The 17,098-nt window shown below is 48.9% G+C and overlaps 3 protein-coding genes across 3 annotated transcripts; all 3 read left to right on the top strand.

Annotated features, from left to right (window-relative positions):
• Nucleotides 1-3,448: 3,448 nt before the first annotated feature.
• Nucleotides 3,449-5,156, top strand: EDB91DRAFT_1292785 (kinase-like domain-containing protein; the record flags this gene model as incomplete). The annotated part of the gene is made up of 6 exons (XM_041324870.1): nt 3,449-3,562; nt 3,616-3,702; nt 3,727-3,921; nt 4,021-4,101; nt 4,154-4,378; nt 4,442-5,156. The coding sequence occupies 6 exons, from the start codon at nt 3,449-3,451 to the stop codon at nt 4,667-4,669; spliced, it is 930 nt and encodes a 309-aa protein (XP_041182525.1). The 3' UTR covers nt 4,670-5,156.
• Nucleotides 5,157-6,860: 1,704 nt separating this feature from the next.
• Nucleotides 6,861-9,160, top strand: EDB91DRAFT_1195276 (kinase-like domain-containing protein; the record flags this gene model as incomplete). Its single annotated transcript, XM_041320580.1, has 7 exons — nt 6,861-7,734; nt 7,788-7,856; nt 7,916-8,101; nt 8,153-8,183; nt 8,237-8,274; nt 8,327-8,551; nt 8,605-9,160. Coding segments are annotated over exons 1-7 (1,740 nt in total), but the record flags the coding sequence as incomplete, so codon positions are not given.
• Nucleotides 9,161-14,552: 5,392 nt separating this feature from the next.
• Nucleotides 14,553-17,045, top strand: EDB91DRAFT_1243206 (uncharacterized protein; the record flags this gene model as incomplete). The annotated part of the gene is made up of 13 exons (XM_041322264.1): nt 14,553-14,858; nt 14,932-15,297; nt 15,497-15,529; nt 15,587-15,607; nt 15,661-15,724; nt 15,773-15,798; nt 15,860-15,922; nt 15,977-16,036; nt 16,091-16,337; nt 16,399-16,510; nt 16,552-16,690; nt 16,756-16,872; nt 16,932-17,045. The coding sequence occupies 13 exons, from the start codon at nt 14,553-14,555 to the stop codon at nt 17,043-17,045; spliced, it is 1,668 nt and encodes a 555-aa protein (XP_041182523.1).
• Between the last annotated feature and the right edge of the window lie 53 nt (nt 17,046-17,098).

Here is a 17,098-nt window from a genome sequence, read left to right as displayed (position 1 = left end):
GATCGATACCGGAGTGCATGGAAAGGGCCTGTTGTGTGGCTGCTTCTAAATTGGTTTCGCTGACATGTTTACTTTCCATGGTTGTTGCCCATCGCATACATTTGTTTTGCATCTGCAGAGTTGCATCCAACAACGCAACCCGTTGTATCTATTCGAATGTGCGCGGACCTCCTCTTAGGTTCTGTGGAATACCTCTGTATTTTACGAGCTGGGCCTCGAGCTGCGTGCGCACTGTGAGCTTTCATGAGGTATCAGCACGTCTCTGCGCTGGCGGTACTCACTTCTCAGTACTCGCTGCGTTGTGTGCATCTCCATCTCCCTCCTCAGCTACTGCATGTTCCATAGAGTCCCGGAGTTCTCGCCATGCATCCTGTAACACAGTGTAGTGCAAAGCTCCCTCTTCGGAACCTAAGTATAAATTTTGGTCTTCAGTCATCGTTAACTGGTATTGATTATTCTCTAGCGCGTATCACCATCCTGTGCCACCTTGCCGCCCTTGGTGTTCTCAGATCCTGTATTCATGCAGAGCGTCTATTGATCACCACACGATCAACACAATGAATTACACAGGGAAAGGCCGATCTGATACGGTAAAAATAAACGCTGTGCGATGCACAGCTGTCATGCAGAAGGGGCGTGTTACGATATATAAGGAGTGGCACTGGCAGATGCACCGCAAATAAACCCTGCTTCAAGTTGCTGGCCTCTTGGTAACGTCAAAACCATCTGAATTTTCAGCGCTGATGGACTGACGATCGCCTTCGGCAAGCAAAGTTCCGAGTCTTGACGAGTTAGGCATCTTCGACATTACGTGAGGCCACAGCATGCAAGAAAACTCACTAATGGTGCTTGGAACAAGTCCAAACCTTACGCATCTCTGCCAACTTCGCTGGCGAAAACACGAGCCACGGCTTCTAGATCAACGCAGCCCGCTGCAACAGCAAATAAATCGATATTGACGCTTGTGTTGACCTTGGATGGTCACGAAGATAGGATTCCATCCATATATTACTTTCCGGACGGCAGGCGAATGATCAGTAGACCATAGGATCAGACCGCTCGTCGCTGGGACCTAGAAACAGGGAAGGAGATTCAGGAGGCGCGTGATGTTTGGGGCAGCAAGTATTTGCGGTGACGGTATCAAGAGATGGTCGATGGGTTGTCACTGCTAGTGGAGATGCGGATTCCGGGGAGCTCAAAGTCTGCGAGGTTGAGACGGGTATCCGGAGAATATTTGAAGGCCACTCAAGGCGGATCACCTGCATTGATATCTCTGTGGACAGCACGCTGCTGGCGAGCGGGGCAGATGATTTCACAGTACAGATATGGAGCCTCGCCATTGGCAAACTCGTTGCTGGTCCATTTAATGGTGCTTATATGGTGGGCGCAGTTCGATTTTCGTTAAACTCGAAGAAACTTACAGTCTTTTTAATTGTGGGGAAGCACCTTGAGGTGTGGGATGTCGAAACACAGACCTTGGATGTCAGAATGGGGAAACGTATTGGTGGGGAAGTAACAAATGCGCCAGTATTCTGGACAACGCAAGGCAACATCGTAGCCGCGGTTAGCTTCAAGCTCGAGACTTCCAATTCAGAGTGCGATCCCATGACAATATATGAATTCGATGTGTCAACGCTGGAGACCGTCGGATCTCCTTTCGAAGGGCACGCTAGTCTTGTTCGCCATCTGACACTCTCATTTGATTGTGTTCTCCTCGCTAGCACTTCTGACGAAAATACCATCAAGCTCTGGACCTTCGAGCCCCGTCAGCTCCTCAGCTCGTTCGGCGCTCGGAAACCCTTCTGCGTTATCTTCTCACCTAGCAACTCAGGCAAACTGGCTTACACCATCCGGAGTGACAACAAGATCCATATATGTGACGCTCCACCTGATCTACATAGTGTATGCGTCCCATATTTTGCTGGTCTACGCCACTCTATTGATGCTATTATCGCAGTCCGACGCAATATGTCTTATTATGCACCATAATATAATCCATTGACGCCTACGATATCCCATGTCTGCCTGCTAAGACCTCGGCCTACAATGCGTCCACGGCAACCTGCTTTCCTCTGCTACCTCCACAAATTCTTTTCCTTTTCCCGCACGAACGTAGGTCTTCCCATTCACAATGATAAGCCTCGTGACCCCCTAGATGTATGTCTCTCTATCTCAAAGTTGACTCGACGTGTTTTCTTGCAGTTCCGATTGCCACTACCTTCCGATCTCTCTCCCTCGACTCGGGCGCGGTCACAAAGGGAATCATAATCAGCGGATCTCGGGATAAGACCACTCGGCGGTGGGACCTGCAGGGGGGTAAGGAGATTGGTTAACTGCGGTATGTTTGTCCGCAGGGAGTATGGGCGGTGGCGGTATCAAGTGATGGCCGTTGGGTCGTCACCAATACTGCTGGTGGAAATGACATTCGTGGGGAGCTTAAAGCCCACAATATCGAGACGGGGATCATGAAAACATTTCAAGGTCACTCGCGGTGGATCAGCTGCACCGATATCTCTGTGGACAGCACCCTGCTGGCGAGCGGCTCACGGGATGGTACAGCACGGATATGGAGCTTGGACAGTGGCAAACTCATGGGTGGTCCATTAAAAAGTAACGATGACATAGGCGCAGTTCGATTCTCGCAAGATTCGAAAAAGCTCGCAGTCAAGTCACATGTGGGAAGGCGCCTTGAGGTGTGGAATGTCGAAACATAAACATTGGATGTCAGTGTAGGGTCATTCGGCCGGGGACCCTTGACATACGCACCAGTCTTCTGGACAAGCAAAGACAAATCCATTGTAGCCGCATTTAGTTTCACGGATGATGACGCCAGGACGATCTATGAATTCGACCCGTCGTCGCTGGAGACTGTTGGAGTCCCCTTCGAAGGGCACACCGATATCATCTATGGTCTAACACTTTCACTCGATTGTCCTCTCCTCGCTAGCACTTCCTACGACAACACCATCAAGCTCTGGGCCTTTAAGTCCCGCCAGCTCTTCGCCTCATTTTACGTCCAGAATCCCGACCATATTATCCTCTCACCCGACTCACGCCAACTGGCTTACACGACCTGGCTTGATACCGAGATCTCCATATGCGACACTCCACCCGACATTCTTGCAAGCATCAGGCCTGCACAAGAAGTTCAGTCTCATGTATGCATTCACCCGCATAAATATATCCATCCGTGCACTAACATTCTGTAGACCAGTGCACTTGACATTGCTGATCTACGCAACGTACGTGATTCTTCTACTCATCTATGCCATTCCATTAACACACTACGCGCCGCCCACCGGCTATTTTAATGCGGGCTTGCATTTCAATTGACTCACAGCCACATTATTTACCCCCTCGCCCCCAAGAACTCATTACCTCTGCTTCCCACACGGACACAGTTCTCCCCGTTTGTATTGAAGAGTCTAGTAATTTCTCCCCTGAGGCGATGCTCCAAGACCTCTCAAGATACATCACCAAGGATGAAGATTATCCCGTTGCTCGTGGCGGGTTCGGGGAGATCTGGAAATGTACCTATATCATAAATCGGAGACCGGTCAAAGTTCGTTTGCAATGTTTTGTTTGTCCATCTATCTAAAGGTGATAATTGGGTAGGTCGCAGTGAAATCGTTGCAGGTGTACGCTGCAGATCAACTTGGCGCAGCAAAGAAGAAAAAGGTCAAGGTGGGTGACCCGACCAAGGTCTGTATCTATTACTTATGCCAGAGGTTGCAGAGGACACAGCGTGAACTCAGAATATGTGCCAGCCTCAAGCATGCAAATATTCTGCCTGTTTACGGTTATACATCTGGCTTTGGCCCATTTATAGCCATAGTCAGTCCTTGGGCGGAGAATGGAAATCTGACGGCCTATTTGGAACGTAAGGGTGCCATTCTTACTCTTGTTAGACGATTCCAGATCGTAAGTTCTCCCTTGCGTTTCATGTAAACAACGACCTGAAATTCATGGCAATCTTAGCTCAGAGATATCATAGTTGGTCTGCAATATCGTACGTGCTAGGTAGTATTAATGCTGGATCTGGAGTCATCAATATTGCTTGCAGTTCATGCAAACAGTATCATCCATGGAGACTTCAATGGGGTGGGTTCAGCATTTCTTGATAGTTTCAATTTAATTGAATTGTGAGCTCTAGCCCAATGTGCTCATCCGTAGTGATGGTACTGCGTGTGTTGCTGACTTTGGTCTTTCCTTGATGTATTCCGACATTATAAGCGCCTCTCAGGCTTCATGGACTTCCACGCTCAAAGGGAACTTGCGATGGATTGCTCCTGAGCTGCTTGGGGAGCGGGAGGATGGTTCTCCAGCACGGCCAAGCGAGCAGAGCGACATCTATTCGTCCGGTGGTATCATGTTACAGGTAAGTATATGGTAACTCTAGCAACATTCAACTTTTCAACAACATCATTTGCTCTGCTTTTAGGTCCTCACTAACAAAATCCCCCATTATCACCTCACGAATGACGCCGCCATCATCCTATGCATAGCCAAGTCGGAAAAGCCTTCCCGATCTCGTTATCCTGCACTGCCTGACCAGTATTGGCATATTATTGAGCAGTGTTGGTCTACTGATGCTCAGGAGCGTCCATCAACGGAGAGAGTCAACGAAGTGATCAGGAATGAGTTTTACTCGTTGTCCAAATCTCGCTGATTCTTGAACTGTCCGCAATCTGCTTACAGTTCGAGATTGCATGCAGCACAGTTATATAGTAAACGTAGGCTTACCCCCGGACTTCTCTTGTACTGTCACTATATACCAACAACATACATGGTTCTGTCCGCACAAAACACGCCACTTTGTGTCGCACTTCTCACTTGTAGATCTGTTCTCTCCGTCCCGGAGGCTCGCTGCCACGAGATATATAAGCGCAGCTCTAGAATGACCACATGATGTTTGCCTCACCACGTGAACATTCTTCGTGATTTTCGTGCACTCTGAAATACAGGAACGGAATTGACGGTGTTGTCATTGGCTTTGAGGTTCAAGTGATTGGAAGATCGAGAAAGTCGCGGAAGCGCTTGACTAGTTGTTCGTCATGTCAGTAAGATTCGAGGCGCCCACCTCATGAAACGGCTTCCCCTTATTGATATGTGGATGACGCCTGTCTACAATCTGAATAATGTTGATACTCTTCCTTCATCATTTGCTGTGTGGCATCGTCAGCTTCCTTGAGGCGCTGTATGCTCGCCATGTGCCTAGATTGGTGCCCAGATTGACGCAGTACCTCGTTGTAGATGGTTGAACTTTTCCAGAGGAGCTTGATAGTGATCATTTGTGCTTCAGTCGTTAGTTTGTCTGAATGCCAGTAGAGCAGTAGGCGCACAATAGACTGTCCCTGAATTAGGGCCTCTGATATCGCGAAAGACAAACACCCGCAAGTATTCCGTCGCTCATGAACATTAACAGTGAGCTACCGTCCGGGATAACTTATGCCAGTCACGGTGGTAAGCGTATTGCATCAGGAATCGCGCAGGGCGACGATGAGCGCACTGCAAAATCGATGAATTCTGAGGTGCTTGCCAGAAGGGGTGCTGTGTCACCGAAATATCCAGAACCGGACCACACAATCTACCCGCTGAATCAACGAAACCTCTCCGGCCCCCAAGCATGTTGTACGGAGAAGACTGGCGAGTTAAATTTCGTTATTCAATATTTGCCTAGCAAAAGTATATTATTGTCAGAAAATTGCCCAAATTACCAGATCACCTATCCCTCATCCATCGGATTGACAAGCGAGAGATTCATCAGTTAGTCTGTGTCGAGATGACCACGTGGCGTCCTGCGAGGTGGCGAGCAGCACGTCAGAAGCAGCGGGTAATATCTGGATGTTGCTGCGAGTTTGATGTTTAGGAGGGGAATCTCATGTCGAAGGAGATACCTGGATCTGCGAATGTAAGGTGTGACAATCCAACTGAAGAAAAGTACACGCCGTGCAATGTATGGCTGTCATGAGGAAAGGGCTTTTAAAGAGGTGGTAGATGCGCCCATTTACCCATCGTAATCAGAGCTAGCCTCTTCGCAACATAGCGCCCAAGCGCTTGCTTCTCTACAGCAGTCTCTACAGCTAGGGACGGCATTTGATCGGTGGAGGGGGCCCCAGTTAACCAAAATGGGTATTTAGGAATGCAGTTCCTGACACTAGGTGACAGAAAGCTGTTCAAATAGGATGAATGTGAAGGAGTGACGAGCATGCATTGTGCATTGCCCGCACAGCTAGCATACATAACTTCGAAAGGATATGTTAGGGGATATGAGAAGGGTGTTCCAGAGTCCAGACACTCACACGCTCAATCCTCGCCTTCCCCATTGCTAGCATCTTGGTAACATCAAAACTATCCGAACTTCGAAGTTCCATAACCTACGGTCTGCTTCGGCAGGCAAATAGCCATAGCTCTTGAACAAGTTAGGCAACTTCAAAAATCTCCATCAACGTCAACACGAGAAGACCTCACAGAGGTGTTTCGAATCTGTGCAAATAAAACCTTGTACTAATTTCGCTGGCGAGGACGCAGGCCATGGCTTCCAGATCGGCAAGAAAATTGATTGGGATACCAATCATGATGACATTGGAGGGTCATGAAGAGGGTATTCCATCCATATCCTACTTTCCAGATGGCAAGCAAATAGTTAGTGGATCATACGACAAGACTGCTCGGCGATGGGACCTGCAAGCGGGGAATGAGTGCAAGGAGGCGCGGGACGTTTGTGAGCAGGGAGTGTTTGCAGTTGCGGTATCAAAGAATGGTCGATGGGTTGTCACTGCTGGTGGAGACATTCATGAGGAGCTCAAAGCTCGTGATGTCGAGACGGGGATCGTGAGAACATTTGAAGGTCACTCACCATGGATTAGCTGCATCGACATCTCCAAGGATAGCACGCTCCTAGCGAGCGGGACGTTGGATGAGACAGCGCGGATATGGAACTTTGACACTGGGGAACTCGTAGCTGGTCCATTCAAATGTCATGGTTTAGTGGGCGCAGTCCGATTTTCACAAGACTTGAAGAAGCTCGCAGTCATCTCACATGCGGCTAGGTGCCTCGAGGTATGGGATGTCAAAACACAGAAATTGGATGTCAGGATGGGAAAATGTCATGAAGCTCTAGCAACTACGACATACGCACCGTTGTTCTGGACAACGAAGGACAAAACCATCATAGCCGCATTCAGCTTCACGGATGACGATGCCAGGACGATCTATGAGTTCGACCCGTCGACGCTGGAGACTGTCGGAACTCCCTTCGAAGGCCACACAATGGCTGTTCGTGGTCTCGCACTTTCATTGGATTGTGCTCTCCTTGCTAGCGCTTCCGTCGACGGGACCATCAAGCTCTGGGCCTTCGAGTCCCGCCAGCTCCTCGGTTCTGTCGAGAACATTCAGGATCCCTACCGCATTATCCTCTCACCCAACTCGCTCCAACTCGCTGTAACGACCTGGCACGGAACCAAGATCTACATAGGCGACATCCCGCCCGGAATCTTTGAGCCTGAAAAACAAGTACCTAGTGTACGTCGCAACCCAGTGAAGCCTGTCATATCTTTCGGCCCTCGACCGCAAAGACGATCCTCTACAACAAACCCTCAGCAACCCCCTCCTGAAGCGATGCTCCAGGACCTCGCAAAATACATTACCAAGGACTCAGACTACCCTGTTGCCCGTGGCGGATTCGGTGAGATATGGAAGTGTACCTTTCGCATGCATCACAAATCAATCAAGGTTCGTTTGCAATGTTTTGTCTGTCCATCTGTATAAAACTGATCATCGGACAGGTCGCAGTGAAAGCATTGCAGGTTTATGGTGTTGATCACATTGGTGCAGCAAAGGAGAAAAAGATGAAGGTGAGCAACTTGCGACAGCCCTGCATGTATTACTCACACCAGAGGTTGGCACTTTGCAGAGGATACAGCGTGAGCTCAGAATATGCGCCGGTCTCAAGCATGCAAATATTTTGCCCGTCTACGGTTATACATCTGGCTTCGGCCCATTTACAGCAATTGTCAGTCCTTGGGCGGAAAATGGAAATCTGACAACCTATCTGAATCACGAGGGTGAGACTCTTACTCTCGTTAGACGGTTCCAGATCGTAAGTCATCCCATGTATTCCATGTAGCCGACAGACTGATGACAATCTCAGCTCAGGGATATCATAGCTGGTCTGCAGTATCGTATGTGCTAGTGTTTGTCAATGCCCGTCTAGAGTCGTAACTATCCCTTGCAGTTCATGTCAACAGTGTCATCCACGGTGACTTTAATGGGGTAAGCTCGACCCTTCTCAATAACTTCAATTTTATCGAGGTGTGAGTTCCAGCCCAATGTACTCATCCATGGTGACGGTACTGCTTGCGTTGCCGACTTCGGCCTTTCCTTGATGTATTCTGAGGTTATAAGCGCCTCTCAGGCGTCCTGGACTTCCACACTCAAAGGTAACTTGAGATGGATGGCTCCTGAGCTGCTTGTAGAGGGGGAGGATGGATCTCAAGTGCGGCCAAGCAAGAGGAGTGACATATATTCGTTCGGTGGTATTATGTTACAGGTACGTCCGTGGTAAATCCAACCTCTTAATGATATCATTACCTCCGTTTTTAGGTCCTCACCAACAAAATTCCCTATCATCACCTTTCAAACGATGCAGCCATCATCCTATGCATAGCCAAGTCGGAAAATCCTTCTCGATCTCGTTATCCTGCACTGCCTAACAAGTATTGGTATTTTATGGAGCAATGCTGGTCTGCTGATCCTCAAGACCGCCCATCAACAGAGAGAGTCAACAGATTTATCAAATTTATCAGTATGATTCAACTCAACACTAACCGTTCAAATATAGTCTGCCATGCATTACTCAACAACGCCGTCCGTGATTATGACATCCTGCTCATAACGGAACCATGGTATGGTGACATCGGAAATAACACAAAGGGCCCAGCGTCGTTAACCGGATGGCAACCAATCCTACCATTACCGTCTGTTCCCCCGAATGTCATTCCTCGAGTCATGGCATACATCAAAAACAGACCTGACTTCATGGTTACCCTTCGTTCTGATCTCGCAATGGATGCTGACATACAAATTTTACAGATCAACCAAGGAACACATCCGCCTACAATACTTGTAAATATGTACAACCAGAAAGCAGGCGAGGATCCATTGAACTGGTCAGCAGACCGTCTTTTCAACATCGAACTACCAAACGGAATACCGGTCATCATCTCGGGAGATATGAACCTACACCACCCAATGTGGTCAAACACAGCTGAGAACCCCAATCCTCGTGCAGAAGCTTTCGTTGACTGGCTAACTGACCAGGGATTCATCATGCTAAACGAACGTGGGGCAACAACATACTTCGCACACGACGGTGAATCCTCGTCGGTCTTGGACCTAACATTCATCAACGACAGAGCATACGAACTCGACACGATCAAGGACTGGTCAATCGACTACGGTAAAGCCTACGGATCAGACCACGCAGCGCTCACATGGACACTAGACCATGAACGTGTCCCCATCGAGAATATCACGGCTCAACGATTCAATTGGAAAGATATCGATGAAGACACGATCAAAGCATGGAAAGGAGCGTTCATGAGAGAACTGACGGATAGAGAAGACGCATGGATACCGCTACGTGTTTCAACTCTTCCTAATATTGATGATATTGAAAGAGCTACCACAGCACTACAAGATGCACTGGTGCAAGCAACAGAAAGCTCGGTCCCCATCCGCAAATCTAGTGCACATGCGAAACCATGGTGGACTCCCGACCTCACGCAATCACTCAACCGCATTGCAGAAACTCGTGAAAGGGCTAGACAACATCTCATCGATACAGGTTTTGCTGACCACGACCTTATCCAACAGATCCGCCAACTACGCAATCAGTTCAAACGGAAGACACGCCTTGCTAAACGACAGTGGGCAAACGAGACTCTGGGAAAAGCCACTCCCGATGACGTCTGGAATTTCACTCGATGGCCCAAAGGGATAAGAAACTACCCCACGCCACCACTCAGACGAAACAACGGTCAAAACATGGCAATAACACATGAGGAAAAGTGTGCTACACTACGAGGTGAACTGTTCCAACCGCCCCCGAATCTAGACTTAGCTGCACCAGATTTAGAACAGGACCTCCCGGATGACATCCCATGGGAACCCATAACATATGCCGAAGTGAAGAATGGTATATACCGACCAAATCGCAAAAAAGCTCCTGGACCCAGCCAAATCAACTACATGGCTCTCCGATGGGCCTGGGAGGTTGCATCGGAATATATCTACTTACTAATCTCACGCTGCGCAAATGTAGGCTACCATCCCATCGCCTGGCGACGCACAATCGCAGTAGCCCTGCGCAAGCCCCGAAAACCAGACTATTCGAACCCGAGAGCCTATAGACTAATCCAGCTAGAGGAATGTCTTGGAAAAGTCCTCGAAAGCGTACAGGCAAGTAGATTAGCATATCTCACAGCAAAATATCTGCTGGTACCTTCTTCACAGTTCGGAGGCCGCCCAGGAAGCTCCACAGTCGACGCAGCCCTATCATTCGTTCATGATATCGAAGCAGCCCGTAATCACGGACTTGTCACGTCGTGCATCACATTCGACATCAAAGGATACTTCGACTTCGTCAATCATACACGGCTACTCCGAATACTTCGGGACAAGCACCTACCGCTCCCTATGGTAAAGTGGGTGAAATCCTTCCTCAGCGAACGACAAGCAGCAATCTGCCTGGACGGAGTACTGTCACCATCGGAACCAGTCGAAAACGGTATACCTCAAGGATCCCCAATATCACCGGCCCTTTCGATTATCTGCACAAGCCCACTAAACGAAGCCTACAATGCGAAAACTCGAGCTCGTGAATTACGCCCGGACAAAGCCACACCGACCACATTAGCATGCTACATCGATGATGGAAACTTATATGTCTCCTCTCCATCCTTGGAGAACAATGTCGCAATACTCCGGGAGGAGTTCATTTTTGTGAACAATTGGCTTCGCGAAGCTGGACTGATGGCGGAAATTGACAAATCTGAGCTCATCCATTTCACATGGCGTCGTGCACCGGATCGACCACCTATCCTGCTGCCTAGTGACGAAGGACAGGTGACAATTAACCCCCGTGACTGTATCAAATGGCTTGGTATATATTTCGACTCTAAACTCTCTTTTCGCAGGAATGTATGTGAACTGGCAGGCAAAGCGGAAAATATCGCCCAAGGACTACAAATGCTTGCAAATACGGTAAGAGGTCTCTCGCAATCACTATTGAGAACTGTATACTCGGCTTGTGTCCGCAGTGTAATGACATACGCAAGCCCCGTTTGGTGGACGGGCGTGAAAACCCATGCAAACATGCTTACCCGCGTCCAAAACAAATCCCTTAGACATATCTGTGCCGCTTTCCGAACCACCCCAATAAAGGCCCTAGAAATAGAGACATCAATCCCCCCCATCAACCTCTTCCTCGAACACGCAAACGATAACGCCGCCACTCGACTACTCAAACTCCCCTCGTTCAACCCAATCCTACAGAGACTTGATCAACCCTGGCGACAATTTAACCTCGCTGACCCCCCACCCGCTCTTCCCACCGACAAATACCGTCCTCGCAGCCGCAAACCACCAAAATCGACCAGACTCACCCGTCTGTCAAAACGAGCATCCCCGAACGCGGAACGCATCAACATATTTGCGCTGCCACCTTGGGCAAACACGAAGGAAACGTACCGCGGCCGCCTAACGATCTCGGACAAGCAAAGAGGAGGCAAGAAAGAAGCCGCCAAAGCGCACATACAAACCGCTCGTAATCTACGAACGGAGGACACGCACCTTCTCGTTTACTCAGACGGATCGAAACAATCAGTCAGAGAGGAGGAAAGAGCTGGAGCAGGATGGGCCGGCTATCACAGAGGAAGAGAAGTCTTCTGGGGTCAGGAAGGAATGGGTCCCAAAGCAGAGGTGTATGATGCAGAGATGGTAGCGCTCCTTCGAGCAATATCGCGAGCTATCAGCTTCGCGCAAAATTCCCAGGTGACCCATTTACATTTCTACGTCGATAACAACTCTGTGGTGCAGGCTGCATATGCAGCTGCACCCGGACCCTCACAATACATTGCATTACAGATCAGACGCTCGATCGAAGACTACCTAACCACATCCCCCCTCCATCATGTCCAAATTGCATGGATCCCAGGACATCACAACATCATCGGCAACGAACGTGCCGACGAGCTTGCAAAAGAAGCCACTGGACGTAACGACTCGTACCACTCGACCTATGCAAATGCGCGCCGAAGAAACAAGGAAGGGATCTTGCAGAAATGGACAGAGAGTTGGAATAGAGACGTGGCAGCACAGACTGGACGCTTCGCTCTCGCAAATCGACTCCCACCAACGCTCAAACCCCGCCAACATTTCACTCACACTCCTCGAGAAGTATACGGCCGTCTTATACAATGCCGCACAGGACACGGATTCATGGGAGAATACTACGCTGCATTCGTTCCAACCGAACCCACCCTCTGCCCATGTGGAGAACCACGTCAAACACGAGAACATATCATACGTGACTGCCCACTATTTGCGCGACAACGCATCCATCTGCGTGAGGTATCACACAACATCATACTCAACGAAATTTTGGGTACGGAGAAGGGCATAAAGGCACTAGCGAAGTTTATTCAAGAATCCAGCGCATTCAAGAAGGTCGCACTGGAACGAGAAGGAGACTGGGAAGAAAGGAGAGGGACAGAAGCCTGAGTAAGGGCAAAGAAGGAAGTGACGAGGGAAGGAGGAGACGAGGAGAGATCAGAAGGAGGAGGAAGGAGAGAAAGTGTATCATATTATACTAAGCCTGGACACCAAACGAGCCCACACGCACACCAAAACTCATCAAACGCGGACCGCTTGGCTATTCGTACTATACCTACATCCCTCACCCTGTTACAACACTCCCCAGCACAGCCCTAACAGGGCACCGCGTCTTAACAGCTCACTTTGTTTGTTGCGGTATATAAATATAGAATTTCTCTCTCTCTCAAATTTATCAGTAATGAAACAGATCGACCAGATAAACGACATGCGGTACTGTATACTAATATTACTACTGTACAGTAGATGCGGGCTCACCTCCGGACTTTTCAAACTTGAATGTAAACAGTCTGTCCGCACACAATATATGCTAACACGATTCACGCTTCCCTCTTGTGTACTTGTCAGTTCAGACATGTGTACCTTTGATGGTGAATCTATCGCCCTGCAGCCAATTTGCTAGCCTCTTGGTAACATCAAAAACGAGCTGGATTTTCAGCGCCGATGAACTATGAAGGTGTACAGCAGCATCCGAGTCACAGGATATGGTTCTTCGTGCGGATAGTCCAATCACTATTGAACTACTACACTTAGCACAGAAGGAACATGCACAAGAAGACACCACAAATGGTGACTCAATTAGCGCTCGTTGGTCTACATAGGTCTTACTTATTAGGATTGATGATTATCACTCTAACGCCGACATGGTCCCATGATGGCTGGGGGCCGAAAAACACACTGAGAGAAGTCAGAAGCAGCTTTGATGAATACATAAGATAGACCTCGTTCATACACCTTCATCACGTGACTTTAGGCCATGAACGCATTCTTTGGCTTGTAACTCTGCTTCGGATGAGAATTAGCGAAATATATTTTATGATCCTGTGAGGATGAACTATAGTATTAATGCTGTCTCCTCAGAATGTTTATTTTCAGCAACTTGAGGGAGGAGTAGGCATTTTCGTGGCAAATTTACCATCGTGACCTGATATGTGACCTCAGTCACCTCACTTGAGACCATTTGAACTCACAAACACTACTCGTCTCTCAGTTCACCAAGTTAGATTATAAAAATTACATGCATGTCTTGCTACAGACTCTCCGCACATAATCATAGAACGAAATTTTCTCAGAGTTCATACACATGGAGCTAGGTGTAAATTCATCGGGGTGTCACGCTAGATCATGTGATGAACCGGTGTATGAACGAGGTCTATCTTAGAAGCAAGGGTATACTTACGGCAAATGCTGTGCGATGCACAGCCGCCTTGCAGAAGGGGCGACATGTTACGATAAGTGAACGTATTTGGAGCAGGATGTCAGACACGCACGGGTGGATTCTTCGCCCTTTCCCTTTGCTAGCCTCTTGGTACCATCAATACTATTTGAATTTCCAGCGGTGATGAACTAACAATCAGTCTCCACAGATAAAGTGCTCTGGAACGTGTTAGGCATCTTCGACAACACTGTTAGGATCAGACTTACAGCACATGAACCGTCGGTTCTTCAAACACGTTGAAACACAATCGAAGATACTCATACGACCTATGGCTTCTGCATCGAGGCAGCCCGTTGCAGGAACAAATAAATCAAATCTGAGCCCGATCAAGACTTTGGAAGGTCATGAAAAGTATGTTGGATCCATTGCATACGCTCCGGACGGCTAGCGGATGATCAGCGGATCAGGGGATAATACCGCTCGATGATAGAACCTGAATATGGGTAAAGCGATTCAGAAGCTGTGGGATGTATTTGAACAGGGCATAAATGAGGTTGCGGTATCACGGAATAGTCGATGGCTCGTCACTGCTTGTGAAGATTCTGATAGCGGGGAGCTCAATGCCTGTGAGGTCGAGACAGGGAACAAGAAAACATTCCAAGGCCACGCAGACTGCATCGAATGCCTCGATATCTCAGCGGACGGCACACTCCTGGCGGATGGGTCAGAAGACGAACATATAGTAATCTGGAGCTTGGACGCTGGCAAACTCATGGCTGGTCCATTCAAGAGTGACTCCGACAGTGTGGGTATACTTCGATTTTCGCAAGACTCAAAGAAACTCGCAATCATTTCGGATGTTGGGATGCACCTTGAAGCTTGAGGTGTGGGATGTCCAATCACAGAAATGGGAGGTCTCAGTCGAAGCGAAATCTAGTGACCAAGGATCAATGCTTCTCATCATGATATTACCTGTGACACATGTGCCAGTGTTCCGGACAACGAAGGACGGGACCATTGTAGCCGCACTGTTCTACTTCACAGATCGCAAGTCCGTCACAGCGATCCATGAGTTTGACGCGTTGACCCTGGGGATCGTCGGGCCTTGGGCCTTCGAAGGGCGCACCAGCACCATCAATGGTCTAGTACTTTCATTTGATGGTGCTCTCCTCGCTAGCGCTTTCAAAGACAAGACCATCAAGCTCTGGGCCTTCGAGTCTCGCCAACTCCTGGCTTCATTTGACGTTGATAGTGGCAAACATATCATCCTTTCACCCAACTCACGCCAACTGGCTTACACCACCTGTAGTGGGACCAATATCTACATATACTTATAACATTCCACCGGATATCCTTGTTAGCATCTTGTTTGTACAGTAAGAAAAACGCAGCGTATGCATTCACCAGCATAGATTTATTGCTCGTATGCTAACATCCTTGCAGGCCAATGCACCTAAAAATATTGATCTACTCAATGTGCGTGTTCTTATTGATTTACCGATATACACAACTCCATCCATGTAATTAATGCAGTCCGACGCGACACGCCGTGCCGTGCGTCGTAATCCAGTGACGTCGGCTGCCATACCTCACGCCCCCCAATTAAGACCATGTTTTTCCTCGGCCCAGGCCTCGACTCAAGGGCATTCATATTTGGATTCCCGCGAGAACGTCAGTGTCTACTCCTCTAATCTTCATCACCCACTCACATCCTGCCAGCCTCGACACCCACCAACACCACCCACGTGCCCCTTATCCTCTGCCACCGCCACAAAGGATCGCTTACATGGCCTATTCACCTGGTAGCCCGTTCGTGCAGGTCATGCTCCGCCACATATTGTTGATGTTCCTCTCGCGTGGGGTGAATTGGTGCGCTCAGTTGATTATCACCGCTTCTTTGAGGTCTCATGCATTGATTTGCAGCGCCACGTATGCGACGCTCCAACCGACATTCATACCAGCATCTGTGCCCAGGAAGCTAATGTATGCATTCACGCGCATATATTTATCCGTCTGTGCACTAACACTGTCGTGTAGACCAGTACACCTAAAGATCCAAAACTCGCTAATTTGCTCAGTGATCCTACTCATCAACGCCACTCTGTTAATCCCATTATTGCAGTCCGACACGACGCGCCACGCCGCGCGTTGCAACCCAGCGATATCGTCTGTCAGACTTCCCGGCCCCCACCCGCAAAGACAACTGTCTACAGTAGAGCAATCCCCTTTCCTTCGTCACCTCCGCAAACTTCTTCGTTCTTCCTGCGCGAATGCAGTTCCTCCTGTTCGGAATGATCAGTCACGTAGTCCTCTAGATGTATGTTTCGTGCCTATTTCATTCGCAGCTGACTTGACGTATCTCCTTGCAGTTCCCTGCTACATCGGTCCTACCTTCCAATCGCTTTCCCTTGGCGCAGGCCTCGACTCGGGCATTCACATAGGAATCTCCGCGACAACGTGAGTGTCTAGTTACCATTTATTCACTCACATCTTGTCAGTCTCGACCCACACCAGCACCGCCCACTACCTTATCCTCTCCCGCTGCCTCCAGTGTTGGCCTACACCGCATATTCACCTGGTGGCCTGTTCGTGCAGGCCATACTCCGCCAGCTATTCTTTATGTTCCTCTCGCGTGGGGTGATTTAGTGCGCTCAGCTGATTTTCACCACTGTGTCTTTGAGGTCTTGTGCATGGATTTGCAGCGTCACGCTGCAGCGGGTGCTCCCGCCCAGGATGATGATGACTCAATACGTGATCAAGACTTTGTTCCGGACCAGAAATCACGACCATCATCCGCAGGAGCCCAGACTAATGCCGGAGTGCATGGAAGAGGCCGTTTTTGTGGATGCTGCTAAACTGTTTTCGCTGACATATTTAGTTTCCATGGTTATCACCCATCGTATGCGTTCGTTTTGCATCTGCATCAGAGTTGAATCTAACGACGCGATCCGTTGTGTCTGTGCGTGTCTGGGTGTTTTTGATCTCCACTTAGGTCCCGTGGAATGGCTCTGCGTTTTGCGAACTGACCCTCGAATTGCACCTTCT

The sequence above is a fragment of the Suillus paluster genome (genome assembly GCF_016628075.1).
Source record: "Suillus paluster strain FC165 chromosome Unknown EDB91scaffold_4, whole genome shotgun sequence".
NCBI lineage: Eukaryota > Fungi > Basidiomycota > Agaricomycetes > Boletales > Suillaceae > Suillus > Suillus paluster.
Note: the sequence above shows the minus strand (reverse complement) of the source record. Positions and strands in the feature narration are given on the sequence as shown.